This window comes from Polyodon spathula, chromosome 14 (assembly GCF_017654505.1).
Source record: "Polyodon spathula isolate WHYD16114869_AA chromosome 14, ASM1765450v1, whole genome shotgun sequence".
Taxonomy (NCBI): domain Eukaryota; kingdom Metazoa; phylum Chordata; class Actinopteri; order Acipenseriformes; family Polyodontidae; genus Polyodon; species Polyodon spathula.
Genome location: NC_054547.1, coordinates 3,049,174 through 3,066,039, shown reverse-complemented (window position 1 = coordinate 3,066,039; position 16,866 = coordinate 3,049,174). Strand labels below are relative to the sequence as shown.

The 16,866-nt window shown below is 39.3% G+C and overlaps 1 protein-coding gene across 1 annotated transcript in view; it reads right to left on the bottom strand.

Annotated features, from left to right (window-relative positions):
* Positions 1-11,675, bottom strand: part of LOC121327416 (VWFA and cache domain-containing protein 1-like) — a 50,218-nt gene extending 38,543 nt beyond the window's left edge. The window contains exon 1 of the mRNA XM_041271473.1: positions 11,161-11,675. Coding sequence (XP_041127407.1) covers positions 11,161-11,415 — 255 coding nt within the window. The 5' untranslated portion in view covers positions 11,416-11,675. The remainder of the gene's footprint in view (positions 1-11,160) is intronic.
* Between the last annotated feature and the right edge of the window lie 5,191 nt (positions 11,676-16,866).

Sequence of the window (16,866 nt, the reverse complement as noted above, 5' to 3'; positions counted from 1 at the left end):
GGGAGGGGAGGGGGAGATTCCAGTGCTGTTATTTAGAAAACAAAACCCCAAAAAGCAGTGCGACTCGGGGGACATCTGTGCCCGGGCCTCTAGTGCCCGAATCTTTGAATCCCAGCCTCTGCAAAGTTGCACAATCGTAGCCAATCAGAAAGTATCTCACACAGGCTCACGGTGATTAAATGTGAAATCCTCAGCATGTGGTAAGAATTCCTGTTGCTCTTCAAACAAAGTTAGCCGCACCCCTCCCGCCGCCCCCGCCTCTAAGACTGGTGTGTAATGTCCCAGTTTAATTTTTTTTAGCTTTTACTGTAGGGAAAGCAGCTTCCATATAAGCCTACTTTACATAAAAGCTTTCCCCAAATAAAATACTGTTGACTGTATCAATTTCAAAATAACTGCTTTTACATATTGTAATGAAAGCTTGGTTACTATTTAAATAGGGCACAGCAACCTCAATGGCAGAGTGTGGGCGCATTTCATTACCCGAGCAGCCTGCTACTGTTGATACACTCATTTCCTGCCTGTCCAATTTTTATGGAGACTTTAAAAGGGACTCTTCTGGAACACACAGATCTCTGGTGTTTGGTTTGAGGATCCTACGCTGTGTTAGTGCTACAGTGTATATGAAACACACAGTGACATAAAACCCACATTCACTACTGCAAGTACACACACTGCACTGGTCTGCAGACACGCCTTCTTTAATCATTCCCTGATCCTGGTGATGGAGAAGGACGTGTCTCTATTCAGAGCGCTGCAATATTCGTATTGATTTTAGAACTGATTTGCCTTGGATGTATCGCATGTGGGTAAAGTTTTAAATTAAACAAGTATTACTTGCTTATTTAGCAGAAGCCTTTATCCAATGCGACACACAGAGACTAGGGTGTGTGAACTATGCAGAGTGTGAACACATCCTCGGACTGTATTAGCAAAAGGCTTTTCAGCAGTTCTGATCAAAGATTGCACTGCATTTACAAAGCTGTACAGTCCCACTGTGAACAATAGAGGCACTAGGAGAGTGAAGCCCTTCAATACTGTTGCCTTGTCATTAAAACAGAGCAGACTTCAGCTTGAGAGCTGCCAGACACCTAAATAAAATTACCATTGGGACTGTACCAAGTCTCAAATAAGTATAGCACTTTAAACAACTACTATATTAGACTATTCAATCTTCAAAACAGCCACTGGAAAATAATGTTTACGATGAAACAGCATTAACTGCAGCTTCTGTAGCTTTTAGGCAAATGTGAACAAGGACATTCTAGAATACTACATTAAGTGGGAGCACCTCTGAAAAAAAAAAGCTATTTTCCAAAAGTATTGCCAAATATTTTAGTTATGCTGTATAATTTGTAGATACTATTAAAAAAAAAAAAAAAAAACACACACCTCACAGATATTTCATTTTCACTACAGTATATTCAAAACTCCAAAATACAATAAAAAACAAAATCCCATTACTGGAGATTTGTCAAATGTAAATAAAGGTTGGTTAAACTGATGTTTACTGACTAAATGGGTACAGTAGCAACATTAGATGAATGGGAACAGGAAGGTATAGACCTTGTGTCAAGGGCAGCGCTGTTGAGCACACATCCAAAGCCAACAGACATGTCTGGACAGGACAGCTCCTCTGATGCAAGCAGCTAGCCATGCCATCCTCTACTGTTGCTACCTGACAACTTTACAAAGAGTATCCGAGAAGTGGTCAAGTGTCTTTAGAACCTCCCTGTATTTTGATATCCTTCTCAATCTTGCAGTACGAGCTCCAGTAAAACCAGGATAGCCTTTATTAAGTATATACAGGGGGAAAGGCTGCTTTTCAATGAGGGGTAGCCAATGTGACCCATGCATTAGTAGGTCACCTGGATTGCTCCTTCAACAAAACAGCCATTAACATTACCGTGTAACAGCTCAAGAATTTGGAGAAAGACAATATACAAGCTGGATGGATTCGGCTGCATTTTGCGTATAAAAAGGAAGATAGTGCTTGTAACAGCCTGTACAGTGAATGAGAGTAAAAATGGGAGCACACGGCTCTTTGGGAACCATCAGTGAAAAACAACAGGTCGATTGACAGCACAAACCGTGCAGACTTTGACTTGGCACGAGCATAAACAAGCAGCACTGCCCTCAAATGCCCTTAAAACAAAGGAAAATACAGTATGCTGAAGGTTGGCAGGTAAATCGCTGGCATATTTAACGACCTGTTTGTCCAGCACACAGTACTGGCACGGCTAATGGAAGACATATTTAGTGTCTGGTAAAAATGTAAAGCAGTTTTGACCTCCAAAATAAAATCTGGACTTTCAGAAGTGGTGAATGTGAAAAATATGTGTAACCAATTAAAACCATGCACACGTGGCATCCTGTCCCGTCCCGTCCCATCCAAGATTTGACATCAAACAATGGGGGCATCTGCTGCTCTCTGAGCAGAAACTGGAATCATCCACATGTGATCTAGAGGGCACAGATGAATAAAACCATTTAAATCTAATCTATCAGACCTGTTGTTTCTCCCCAATATCTGCATGAACTCCCCTAATAGTCTTGTAAAATCTTGTACAGTCATTTTATTTAAAAACATGGAACTACCCAGTCCAATAAAACTACATGAACTCAAAAATCCATTCCACACACATATTTGTGGGGACTCCTCATTGACTCTCGCTATTGACAGTAATACACACCCCCACCCCCCCCCCCCCCACACACACACACACACACACACACACACACACACAGCATTCTGAATTCCAGCTTGCTTCTCCAGACCGCCTGCATTCCCACAGTGTTGGATTGCACAACTTTTCCTCCTGCATTCATTTTACACGATCCCATTGCAGTCGGGGAGCCAACACACAGTCCCCAAGGCACAGACCCGGTTTCATTTTACTAAACCTGCAGCAGACCTACTGGAATTGTGCAATTAGTAATTAACTGCAATTACAAAGTAATTAATTATAATTGGAGTGGAACCTTGGCACACCTGCGTAATTGTAATTCTACCTTATAAATGATTGATTACAGTTTAATCTGTCACTCAATCACTATTCTTGTATTTTCAACCACTTTTGGTGACCCGCTTGTTTCTGTATTTGTACCTGTGGCTGTTGGTTATTTTGAATACACACAGTAAACATGTTAATGTGCGCCGTGGTTCACTAGTCATAAACAACTTAACTTTACAACTGTGGGTAGTTTATTAATATTATTAACACGTATCTGTGTGCAGGCATGAAAATAAGACTCCTATTTCATAACAGGTTTTAATATGTGCTTGATTAGCCCCTGTGTATAGCTAACAAGCTCAGGTGTGTCTTAGTAAAAGGAAAGGATCAAACTGCTATCCAATGGGAATCTTATTTCCATGCCTGATGTTTATGTGAATGTATATGCAGGATAGCTTCCTGTCATCTTTACCCACATCAATTGCTTGAATTAAAAGAGCAGAAAATAATCTTTATTTTGTTTCAGTACAGTAAACATTGTTCATGGTTTATATGGTGGAACCTCAAACAAGCAGCATGTTATTTGCAGAAGACAATTTGAAAGCCATGCCCTGTTGTTTTTAGACTGTACTAAATGAGGATTAAACTGTGTTGGTTCTGGACTGGGTAATAATACAATAAATACCATGTTGATGTATTTCACTTGGAGCTGGGAACAAAAAGCTGCCAGCTGCACATATACTTGGTATATCGCAGAGATATGCATCTACTTCACAACCTGCCTGCTTTCATTAAATCATGCCCTTAAAATACAAGCATGAACGATTAAATAAATCACAGCAATTGCTGCTGGCAAGTTGTGGTTTCACCCAGACTATAGCACACACACACACACACACACACACACACACACACACACACACACACACACACACACACCCCGACTGACTGGCGTTTATGACTCTGGCCCAGTGCCCAGTCCTGTAACTGTTAGCATATTGGTGCAAAGAAATGTAATGCCTTTCTACAAATCTTACTCCAGTCATGCTCCACTGGTTAGACTGGTGTTGAATTACCAGTGACTCAATACATATACAATTACTCTGTCCTTGGCAAGCGTTATCCAGAACTTTTTGCAGTAATGGCTAAACCCTTCCTTTTTTATCACATTCAAAGCCTTGCTCTCTTCTCACAGGCTCCCAATTAGTGGCTCACATTCAAAAGACTCATACATCCTTTCATCTGCTTAAAAAATAAGTGCAAGCAAAAGGGCGTCATGGAAACTGCAACCGAGGTCACTTCCTGCTTCATCTCAAAAGCCAGGGAACAAATTTTAAATGGAGGGGTTAGCTGATGATGTAAGGCAGACAAGAAAACAGCACATAAAAATGAGAGCTACAGCAAATCAACTAAAAAGTTCCTCAAACACACACACATGGGAACTGTATGTATATTTTTTAATTAAATACTTGGTTAGTACAGAATGGAATAGATTCTCAAAGCTGTTTACACCGAATCATCATGTGCGTAATTTGTCTGAAAGGAAAAGAAAAAAAAAAAAAAACACCAACAAGACTAAAAAAAAAAAAGCCACTACATTAAATATAACAGCCGTTTGTGGGTCAGTAACTTTACTGGGTACGTTTGTACCATCTGAAAAAAAGACGTGCCAACGACAATCTGGAGTAAACGGCTCACAGATATTACCAGCATGGAGTAATGGAGCTTTTATTTCTGTTTTTTGCGTGAAATTGAAATCCCGAAAATGACCTCATACACAAAATTACAGTCAACCTGAAGTGGGAAATATTAAGTAATGGCTGACAGAAACACACAGTGCCTTCATCCCAACTCAAACAGCATTCCTTCAGAACCGTCTCAGCCGAGCATAAGAGTACACCCGATGTCTCCAATGCTGGTGTTTGACTAACTGCATCTTCTTAAATTATTAAAAATCAGACTTCTGAAGCATTCGGGAGAAACACTGGAAACTGTGGATCCATTTATCTAGGAGAGATGGGGGGGGGGGGGTGCTAACCTTTCAATATTTTTCTAATCTGAAATTGAAGTGCTTTTCTCTGTCTCGCTATAATACTGTACCCAGTCATCAGATATCTATGAACCGTACCAAATAAGCTTGTTTTTTTGGAATGCGTTCCTGATGTATTCCTATTTCACAGAGTGTTTCTATGACTAAATGTTAGTCTTGGTCTCCTTAAAACCATTTAGAATTCAGTTAAACAGCCCTGAATACCAATGACCTGGATCCAAGCGTTATTTACTTATTGCTCTGGTGCAGTCCATCAGAATTGAATGAATCCGTATTGAGATACAGTCCATTGGCTAGCCAGGACCATGGATTATTACAAAACTATGGCTCACTACAACAGTTATAAAGTACAGCTCCAACTCAGGTCTGTAAGAGATAATCAAGAACACATCAGTATTCACTTGTTTACGGGTTTACATTTTGTGCAAAGAGATTTTGTACAGTATAAATCAGCGCTTGGCACTACAAAACAACACAAACGAGTTTCAACTTTGCTATATAGATTCTGTTTACAAAGGGCTTTGTTTTTGTGAAAACAAACTGGTAAGAAGAAACAAGCTAAATGATCTCATAAAAGAAGTTTCTTCAAGCAGATTATACAGATATATATATATATATATATATATATATATATAATTATAATATATATAATATATATAGACAGACAGATAGATAGATATTAAATATACAGTACGTTAATCCTAAAATAAGTAAATGTTTGAAACTAGCGAGTACTGCATGAGGACTGCACAATAACGGCTTGTTAAAAACACAAGGAAGGGTAAAGAAGTGGAGCTATTGATTTATGTATTCATGAGAGTGAAGGAGGGAGGCTAGCTGGACACTGGCCTGCCTGGTGTTCCCCAGCTCCCCAGAACAGCCAGCACCCCAAGCTCCTTTCAGCTCTTCAACACACAGACTGGCACGAAACACCACCAGGTTAAATCTCATGTACTTTTCCACAATGACACTGCCAGTCCATTCTGAATAGTAAAACCACACCCATACCAATTCCAGGTGGGGGAACCCTCCCTGGCAGCCAGATAGTTACCTGACTTTACAAAAATGAAGGGAGAGAGAAAGGAAGAAAGAAAAGTAATCCAGTCTTTATCTTGGGGCCTTCCTAGACCTCATTGTAAATGCAAAGCCTCAGCCAGGGGTAAGGGGAATTAACTGGGCTAACAAATGCAGACTCTGAAGTGTCAGCAGCACTGACCCCCTCTACTTCCCAGAGTTGCAGCTCCCCCTCCCCCACAGTTCATATCAGTCTGTATTGTTCTCCATTGAAGCCTGAAGTGATAAGGTCCTTTCCTCTGCCATGCTCTGTCAACGAAAGTTGGGAAACCCTGCAGAAAGTAACCGAGGGATCCTGGAGCACACAATAGCTGGTCTCCACAAAAGCATTCTTTGTTCTGTGTGTGTGTGTGTGTGTGTGTGTGTGTGTGTGTGTGTGTGTGTGTGGGGGGGGGGGGGGGGGGGGGGGGGGGGGGGGTCGATAAGCCCAGTTAATGTGCATCACATTGAATAAAGAGATTACGGGCGAGCTACACAGGCACAGTCCCAAAGCCGTGCTCCTGTTAAAATCACAACCCTGAAAGTATGACATTTAATTAACATTATTCTGGAGAATTTTTTTTATCATCCTTTTTTTTTTTTTTTTTTAAAGTTCCATTTGACAATGAAAGATCAAAAAATAGATAGAATAATTCATGTCTTGTGCAAGTTCCATCAATAAAAAAACAAAAAACAAAAACGTGGATATTTTGATCAACTGATGTGTTTGAACAGCTTCTGTAATGGCAAACGCTATGTTATAGGTACAGGTAGTTAAAAAAATGAATGCTGTGCCATACTGTAGCTGCTTAAAATAAGGATATTTTCCGCTTTGGGCTGTTGGTGTTTAAATAATCTAAAAAGGGGGCTTACATTTCACCGATATAGAATACAGAACACTTCTAGAAACAGTTTATTTTTAAAAGAACTCTAATCAGTGTACAGTAGTTGCGTAATCGTTGCCATTTGCTCTCCTTTCTGCCCAATTTGAGATACATTTGGAATGGAACTAAAGGACTAAATGGGGTAAGGTTTTTTTTTTTTTTTTATTACAAGTAATTCTCCAACTCAAAATAAACTGAATCCAAAATAGACTACTTCAATTGCTGTACCGTATAACATGCCTGTGGGCAAAACTGTCATCAGTAACTGAATCACCAGCACATACAGCATCAAGTTTTAGAATATCTTTTCTCTTCAACAAATACAGTCAGCTATAAAGCCTTCAAATTATAATAATGGCATGCTATGTAAACGCAGAAGATATTTCAGTGATGACTTCAGGTAACATGTGGCTGGTCAAGAACACCTCACAGCAGCATGACTGGATGTGTCATGCCACCTCTGACAGGAACAATACTTCCAGTGGTTACCTGCAGCACGATTACTGTACACAGGGCTGAGGTCAATTCCAATTCCCTTTCTACAGTATTGAATTTCCCCTATCGGAACGAGTAGAGGAGAATGATTTCAGTCATCCTGCAACCCTAACTGGGGCTGACAAAAGCTCCATTTCAAACCAGACTGATCTTACCCTCCTGTCAATGGAAACGCCAAACAGGGCAGTGCACTCTCCGAAGGAAATGTTCCCGAACAGTACCGAACTGAAGTACTCCATGTATGAGAATTTGAGTAAGTAAGGGTCATGGGTTCATAACCCCACACAACACAGGATCCCTCCCCCATGTGAATGGGCTCCCTGTTGTAAAGTGTGAAACCCAGGGAGGTCAGGCGTGACACTGGCCACACACACACACACACACACCCATTGTGCACAGAGAGCACAGGCATTAACACATCCAGCAAGAGATCTTGCACTATGAGCCACTGAAGGCAAGGCTTCTAGGGCTGAGTTACAGAGGGTCACATTGGAGCAAAACACTAACAAAAAAAGAGGGCCCTGCAGCAGTACATTTAAAAGAGTGCGGTCACACTGGGCGAGACAGTGATAATGTCTTGCCCCCTCGTGCACTGAAAGTTTCCATTTAAACTTAACGAAACCAACTCTTACCTCTGAGCATGACCTACCTGATTAGCAATTCATTAATCCAGCTTTGCAATCACCTCTCTCCTGCATAATGCTGGATGTCATTTTGATATGCTCTCTGACTAAATGTTCATTAGTCTTGGTCTCCTCAAAACCATTTAAATGAAATGAAATTAAACACCTTGGACGGAAGTGTTATCTACTTATTGTATTGGTGCAATATAATCAGAATTTAATGAACCTGTATCTAGATAGTCCTGTAGCAAACTCGGCCCATGGATTAATACAACCCTACTGGACAGCTCACTATAAGAGTTATAAAGTAGAGCTCCAGCCCAGGTGTTTACAGACAACCAAGAACAAATCAGTAGTCATTTGTTTACGGGTTTACATTTTGCATGAAGATGTGTAGGTGGTAAAAAAAATACCCTACCTTTATTTAGTAAATCATAAAACCCCCTTTTCACCATTTTTTATTTTTTTTATACAAACCACTAACCTTTTAAAAATGCCTCCCCTCGGGGAACCCTTACTGCAGCAGTTAAAATTGTAATGCTGGAACTGTAATGAACACGTCTGCCTAGCTTCATATTCCCTCAGAGCTCAGCCCGGCAGTGAATCCATTCATCCTGCATTACCAGAGGGTTCAGCATTTCCCCAGCTGTACTCTAGCCAATGCCATATTGCGTTGGTACAATATTTGGATTTCTTTCAATTAAAACATGACCCTGTGCTGTACCGAGTACTTCAATAAGAAGAGCTAATTATCTGCCATTCCACCTTGCTCCACCACAGACAGCATGGTATTGTTTATCTGCATGGGGCAGATGTGCTCTGTGCGTTTGAAGTGAAATGTCAGTCCTTGCTAATGTGGCAAGACTTACATCACCAAGGCTGCCGGAGCACTTTGAAGCTGCAGCTCAGCGCGTGATTAACAATTCTGATTCATTCTGTGGAATTGCAGGCTGCTTTAAATGCCCCAGCCTCCCCAACCTACTGGATATATTATTTAGAAGAAGAACAAAAATGTCATGAGCTGAATAAGATGAAGAGGTACTGCAGTCACAGGCTCTACAGCAAGCCTCTAAAAAGAGTGTTCTGGTTTAAACTAACCCCCCCCTCCTCTCCTCTCCCCCATGATTACAACAGTGTACATTCCTTAAAGGTTTCAATCATCTCAATTAAATGAAACCAATTATTAAGTAATCCAGTACTGCACACAAGCTGACCTGCGAAGGTCTTTTGCTCAGCCACTACCTTTGATTCTAACACTAAGCAAAATTTCCAATACCATTTCTAGCAATCTACCTGGCCTTACTCAACCTGTGAATGAATGAATAAATTCCTTTACCAGGGTGTGAAGAGCAGTATTAACCACATAGGTGGGAGAAAAAACAAGCAGACCAGTTAATGTTTAAAGATAAATAAACAAATACATTAATAAAAATAAGAAATGTAACAGGCAGTTCTGCAGTCCACTATAGGGAAATTACAATACATGCCCATGTACAATCAATGTATGGTTCATCTATCGGATTAATTAATTTACTACAGGAAATTGTGTTTAGTTAAAGCGAGTACTATTGCATGCCAGCGTATAGTGTGTTACAAAAACCTGCTCCATGAAATAATCACAGTCGTGATTAGAAAAACAAAAAATTACAAGACTAGGTGCCGTGGGGAACAGAGAGGGCACACAGGGGTCTCAGATTGTCATTTTAAGGCAGTTTTTAAAAGATAAAAACACCATTTGGGCCAAGCCCCCTACTGTCCAGACTAATGAATATTCTTACTTGATGGCAAGGCTACTCTTTCCCCAACTAATAATACCTGAATAACAAAAGGGCTGTGATGGGCCTCGCTTTTTTAACCATTTGTCAGTAACACTGGGAGTGTGAAGCGGCAAGCGCACTACTTCCATCCAAGTCACAGAGGCAAATATAACACGTCTCAGTCCACAGACACGTTTTCATTTATAATAAAACCCGGTGAATTCTTCATGTCAACAAGTTGAACTTCGGCAGGTCACAGTAATAGCTTATCGTTAAAGTGTCTTTAATTTCAATGTGTATTAAAGAGGGGAAATCTGGGAGCCCTTCCCATTTTTCTCCCAAACGAAGTGAGCCAATAGCAAACAATGCAAAGATCACTTATTCAAACAGTGTGCCTCTGGTATTAACATCATACACTTCAAAATAGCGTCTGTTAATGTTTCAATCACTCAATCAGTAATACTGCACAAAACACCAACTGACCAGCATTTACGACTATATCTGTCATAATTACTAAGCCACTAAAAATTAAACCCGAAATTGTACAATACTCATCTTTCACGCATATATATATATATATATATATATATATATATATATATATATATATATATATATATATATATATATATATTCAAACAACAACATGTGCACGACTTATGGAGGTAATTTGTAACATTGTAAATTTTATAAAAATTTTAAAATTATATTATTATTATTATATTATTATTATATTATTATTATTATATATATGTAGGAGGTATGATTTTATTTGTTTTTTAGATGCTGTAGCCATCTACGTTCACCATTTCAAAATTTTTGACTCTTACTAAACACAGTTTTTCGTCCTAGAGTGTCAGAAACCTATAATAAAATGTATTGTAATATTATTTTATCTAACATTACACACACACACATACACACACACACACACACAAATAAATACATCACATATCACAAAGTTATGCTATACATGCATATGATTTGACCAATATTCTGGGCTGTAGAATTACCTAAATAAAGAAAATGCATTAAAAAAATAATGTGAAAATTAAATGTAGGCCTATCAATTGTACCCGGGTCAGAATAATTGGCATTCTCTAAAGCGGGTTATAATAAAGTCAAATGAGCCGCCGTCGAATGTCAATAGCTCCGATCCGAGGAATTCAGTTAGTAATCCAAGCACGGTAACATTACCTTGAGGACTGCGCAAAAAGTTTCTACCAGACCCCTTAACTTTAAAACAAACGACATACATTTAGTAACATTGCATCCGTTGCTTTTGTATCTCGCCTCAAAACAGCAGCGAAGTCTTAAAAAGCATGAAACGTGTTCTACAATTACCTGCATAGTGAAAACCCCGAGCTCTTCGGTAGACAGCCTTTTCATTTGATTTGCTAAAACTTGCGCTTCTTCCAAGATTGAAAACTCTGTTTCGGCGTTACACAACGCACAGCACATCAGCGTACACACTAGCACCGCCAACCCGGTCCAGCAGAACGCCTGCTTGCTATTCCAACAGAACCCGGCATGAATATTCCAGACTGGGGTAGAAACCCGGGATAGAAACACAGATCCTGCCCGTCTCTGGCTCGCCATGATGGCTTGGTTATATAGCAACCTGGGATTTCGCTCTGCAGCCCTAACAAGAAAAAAAGACTATAAAAACAACTTTAAAACTTTGCAACTAATGTTCTTTCCGTAGCCAAATAGTCCCCCCGGCCGTCTGACAAAAACATTTGCGCATCAACCGGTTATTAATTTCCAAAATTAAAAACAAACAATTAAAATGGATGAAAATGCCCATACGGCCAGCCAGCTCACATTCATACCAACTTGGTGTAAGTGAGAGAGTCGAAAAGCTTCACAATGGCAGTGAAAATACCAGGCGCAGACACAAAACACCGCAGTGGAGTTTTTCGAGGGTGGATTGGATTACATTCAGGAACCGTGTATGCACGTACAAGCAACCACGTGTGTTTGTCGTCTGTGAGTTTTTATGCCTTACATTGTAACGTGTTTCGGTTCTGAAGCACACATTTAAAAGACCTGCATAAAGTAATACTCATGTTCAGGCAGCTTGAAACCCCATTTGCAAATTGTCATACCTTCTGAAAGATGACAGTAGATTACACTAAATTCGCAGTCTACCTGTGCAGTAAAACAAGGTATTGAGCTTCTTGGTCTTAGGCATAACCGACCCTGTACGTTAGAGGTGTCTCACAATTTCATATTATTAAGAGCTCTAGTTAAAAAGCTTGGAATTATACAACATAGTAATGGTTGTATTTATCACAGTGTGGTTCCAGCTCCTTTAGAACCATCTTTTGAGAATCGAACAGTGCCAGGGCCAAGTGTTGGGGCTTAGGGGGGTGTTTCTTTTAGAACCTGGTTACAATAAAGGGGTTTGAGTGTCCAGGATACATCTTGTTCTGAAATATGTTAATATCCAAACACAATTAAGCAAATGCTTCTTGTACCACTCCAATTTAAATAGCACATCCTGCTACTCCTTTATTAATAAAAACAAGCTCTCTACTTTCCAGCTGACATGTTTTAAGAATCTATGGGATCCTATAGAAAAGCTTTCCTGTAGAAAAGTTTGCAAAATGAGAATTCCTGCTTTTATTTTAACTCCCTGTATGCAGGCTTTTCATCCAGTTCAGGATATGAAATGTCAGACAACTTGATCTCATTTCTCTCGAAGGTCACCAGTAGATTTAGAGAGAAGAAAGGATGCTTTGAAGTAGTCTTCTGTTTTTGCCTTGCATTTTCAATATTCTTGTTTTGTCATGAACATTTTTCTCATGTTTTAAACTTCTGAGATTCAGCTGCACCTAAAATACTGAGAAACATAAAAGGACTTATTAGTCCTTCACATCACAAATGTTCCTTTTATATTTCATATTTAGAAACAGTGCTTCATGTTGAGAAGATATTACTGCTCCAGTGGAGTTTCTGAATACGGGTCATTTAATTATACTATGTCTTATTCCTGAAAAGGCATAAAAGTTAATGAACCAGCATGACCAGAAAAATAAAAAAATAAAAAAATAACAGTACAATTACCGGCTCTGATAAACTAGTCATTTCTGGAATTTCCAACAAGACATATTATATATAAATTAAAAAAACACATTCTATGCAGAACATGGATGAGTGTGTTTTCAAGACATCTTGGTATTGGTGTGTTCCTTTGTGCGTGGGTTTTAGCGGGTAGTTCTTGCTCACCATACCTCAGTAAGGCCATTTGTGTTTTGACTTGTTCTTGATAAACCCTTGTTGGCCACTATTAACTGCCTTTGCTTCCATGAGAAAAGGTCTAGCTTGACCCAGGCTAGCCAATACTTACCGGAAACCAAAACAATAAGCTGAAAATGACACACTGGCCACATGCCTCACTGACTGCAAACGTTTGGCACGTGTTTGTATATTACTGTAAACTGTCATTGATGTTCATTTAATGTGAACATTCTGGATCTGATTATTTCAGCAAGAAATAATGATAACCAAACCCTTATTTCCATATGCCACATGCTTAACGATTGCCTAATGCAGCCCCATGTGAGATTAGTACAGGCCTGTTTCATATTGCCGGGGGAAACGTGGCATGTACATTACCTGCCCTTGACTGAACTAGAAGAAGAAAGTGCTGTGGAAAAAAAAGAAAGCCTTCCACCTGTTCTCCACCAAGCAACAATCAATATGGGCTGTGGAACAGGAAACCCAGCTTGAAGAGATTAGGACCAAAAACAATATGTAACAAAGACTTAGAACTGTTGATCAAACAATATTCTGCTGGAGCTTTGGACAAGGTTCAATGAAAGCATTGGCCACCACTCAACTAGTATTGCCATCCAGACATTGTGATCTGTTTAGAAATAACATTGAAGTGCCTGGCCAAAACCAACACGAAGGACTGCTCGCTAAGCCACTACCACAAAGACAGCAATTAAAAAGGGTACCATCAAGTTTCCCCATATTTGTTTTTTACTGATAATGTTTTACATGATTTCTGCTCTGATCAGATCACCATAGTTTCGGAATCATAGTTTCACCACCTATATATTTTTTTAATTCCCCTCCTTCACTCTATTGCTTTTTATGCATTTAGTAGCAAACTTTGGGAATTGGTATTTTAAATCACTCTCAGCCTGCCAGGAAGGTAATGGATTACCTCAGCTGCACACAAGTCTGGATACAACCCAGAAAAGCTGCTCCTTTAAGGACTACAGTGCCTCTAAATCCATACCATATGCCAGCTACATAGTAGAGCACGGGTTTCTGCAGAATGGCTGAGTGATCTGCTTACCCAGCTGCCAGCCCCAATACTAGACCCTTGTGGGATTTGCTTTGGATTCTGGCACCAGTTCCCGCAATTTGGAAAAAAATAAATGTTGAAATATATCTTGTGATACACACTGATAAGCATGTCACTGACCCATGGGGTAACTTGCTCTCACCAACAACGAGAAGTTCTTTTTTTGTTTGTTTTTCTTTTACCAGACATACGCTGGGGTGTTTGAAAACCATACCGTGTCCTAATGCTTTGACTTTTGCTTGTGTTTCTAACATAACAGGGGTCTGGTCAATTAATCTAAAGCAGTGGCAGATCTAAATACCATTAAAATAAAACATATTTGTATCTAAGCAGTGGCAGCATTTACACCCTCTGCTGTTAGGATCAATTGGACAGACAGTAACAAGGACCGAAGCAGTATTTTGATCTAGAATTGTGAATGCTGCCAGAATGAAAGTAAAACCATGCAGGAATCTGAAACAGCATGCTAGTGCAATCTTTAAAATAACAGTGCTTTTGCTTAGATGACAACAGCAATGGCTAATGGAACGATAATATAGAGCCAGCTGGTTAGGAGTAGCATGCTGGGATGGGCTTCTAGCTTGTTCAGCTGGCTCACTTATTCCCTTCCAAGTAGCCTAAACTTTCCCTGCTCAGACATTCAGATGTGTGAGGGCAGAAAGCCGGAGAGCGGTCAGCTGTCCTTTCACACCACTCAATTTCACACCAGAAGACAAACAGAAAGCCCACCCAATTCAATGATCACCTTTCTTATCCAGAGCGACTTCAGTCAACAGCGTTATCATTGCGCTTATTGATTTTGGATACTGTGAATTAGGCAATTAAAAGAAAGGCTAGGCCTCAATCCATTGCTTGCTGTACATTAATTACACTATGTAACACAATTTTTGTTCCTGGGTAGTAAGTGTTATTTCCTAATTGCTTATGCCTCAAAAGTATAGAAAATGGCTATTATTCCCCACAAACTTTGCTTTTGTGACCAGGACAGTGATATTTCAAAATTCCAATGGGAAAATGGGCAAATGTGTGTCTTTTCGTTCACATAAAGTCAGAAAAAAACAACATATGAATCCAAATTAACATGTATTTATACTAAAGTAATACAAAGATGACTACAAAAGATTTAGAAGTGAGTAGTTTTTCGAGATTTACAATTATACTGTATTTACAGTATCACTAAAACAGTATTATTAAAAACTACTCACTTCTAAATATAGCCATGTTCTATACTTTTGAGGCATAAGCAATTAGGAAATAACATTTACTACCCAGGAACAAAACATTTTATTTTTTTTGTTACACAGTGTTATTTCATTTTTATTGACAGGTAACTGCTGAGACTGCCCACTGCTACTTGGTAGCTTTAAGGAGAGTGTGTCAGTAATGTGAGCTTGTTATCCATAGTGCACTTCATAATGGACCAGCTAATGGTTCAGTGAACTAAGATACTTCTATGATACTTCTGAGAGCCTTCTACTCAATAGTCTATTTATATCTGCCTTAGGAATACAGGTATAAATTGTCTATTGATTAGAAGGCTCTCTTGATTTTCTGTGCATTATAGTAAGAGTAAGGCATTATTGTAATTCATGTGTCAATAAAACTTATATCTTTTTTAGCAGAGCCATTGAAAAAGAAGTACTCCTAGTCAAAACATTTGCCACTGAATTTATTACTTTTCTTTTAGTATTTCTAAAGTTACTGTAACAGACAGTGCTGTGTGATGCATTGCTGTTACGGGTCCTGTCCTGTCAGTGAGAGGAGATGAGGTTAGAAGTTTTAAAACCACGAAGCCCAGCTCTTTTGTACAGTGGTTAAGACACTCGCCGGTTCGCACCCAACCTCCGTCTTGTTACATTAGCAGAACCACTTGTGTAGTTTCGGGGTAGAATAACAATGATTTGATTAGTACAGCACATGGTATGGAGGTAAGTCTGATCTCTGCTATGATGCAGTTTGGGTTTGGGTTTCAAGCAATGGACAAAACAAGGTAAGCCGGCCCTCTGGACTGCATTAAAAAAAAAAATTCTGTTGCTTGTTCTCATATAGTATTGTATTGGAGGAGCGGTTTGTAGAGCGAGGTGCTGGTCAATAAAGACGGATGCAGAGGGGGCCCCAGAAAGCTTTTTAGATGCAATACCAGCCAGTCTGTGATTCTGGTATGCAGCGCATGGTGTTTGATCTGCAGCCAGCAAACAAGAAAGCAAAGCTGCTGACTTGGGATTCTGCCATAGCAATTCTTTCGGATTGTTATGATTAAAACTCACTCTGGCCTCATAGCACTAATATTTCATGGATTCATTTGGCAAAAATTGGAGACTGGAGTCATAGAAATGCCATGTAACTAGCACCACTCGGGGGGTTTGTAAAATTATAATTGAGTACAGTATGTGAAAAAAGGCTGACTCATGCTTTTATCCTAAATCAAATTACATGTTAATGTTACAAAAACAGAGAAAAAAAAATCAGAAAATGTTTAGGAGACCGTGATTTATATAATGCAGTTGTTTTGTTCTGTTTCTGCACTTATGAATATTCGACATGTTTAATAAAATCACCCTGGAAGAATTATTGTAATGATAAGGTAATGCCTTCTTCCCTGAAACAGTGAGCTTGTTACAGATTTGCAATGAGAAAAAACTAAAAGGCTCTGTTTCAAGAGGAGAAGAAATCAAAGTGTAGTGTGCTCGTGTATCACAGGTTGGGAACCTTATCATAATTAATTAAAC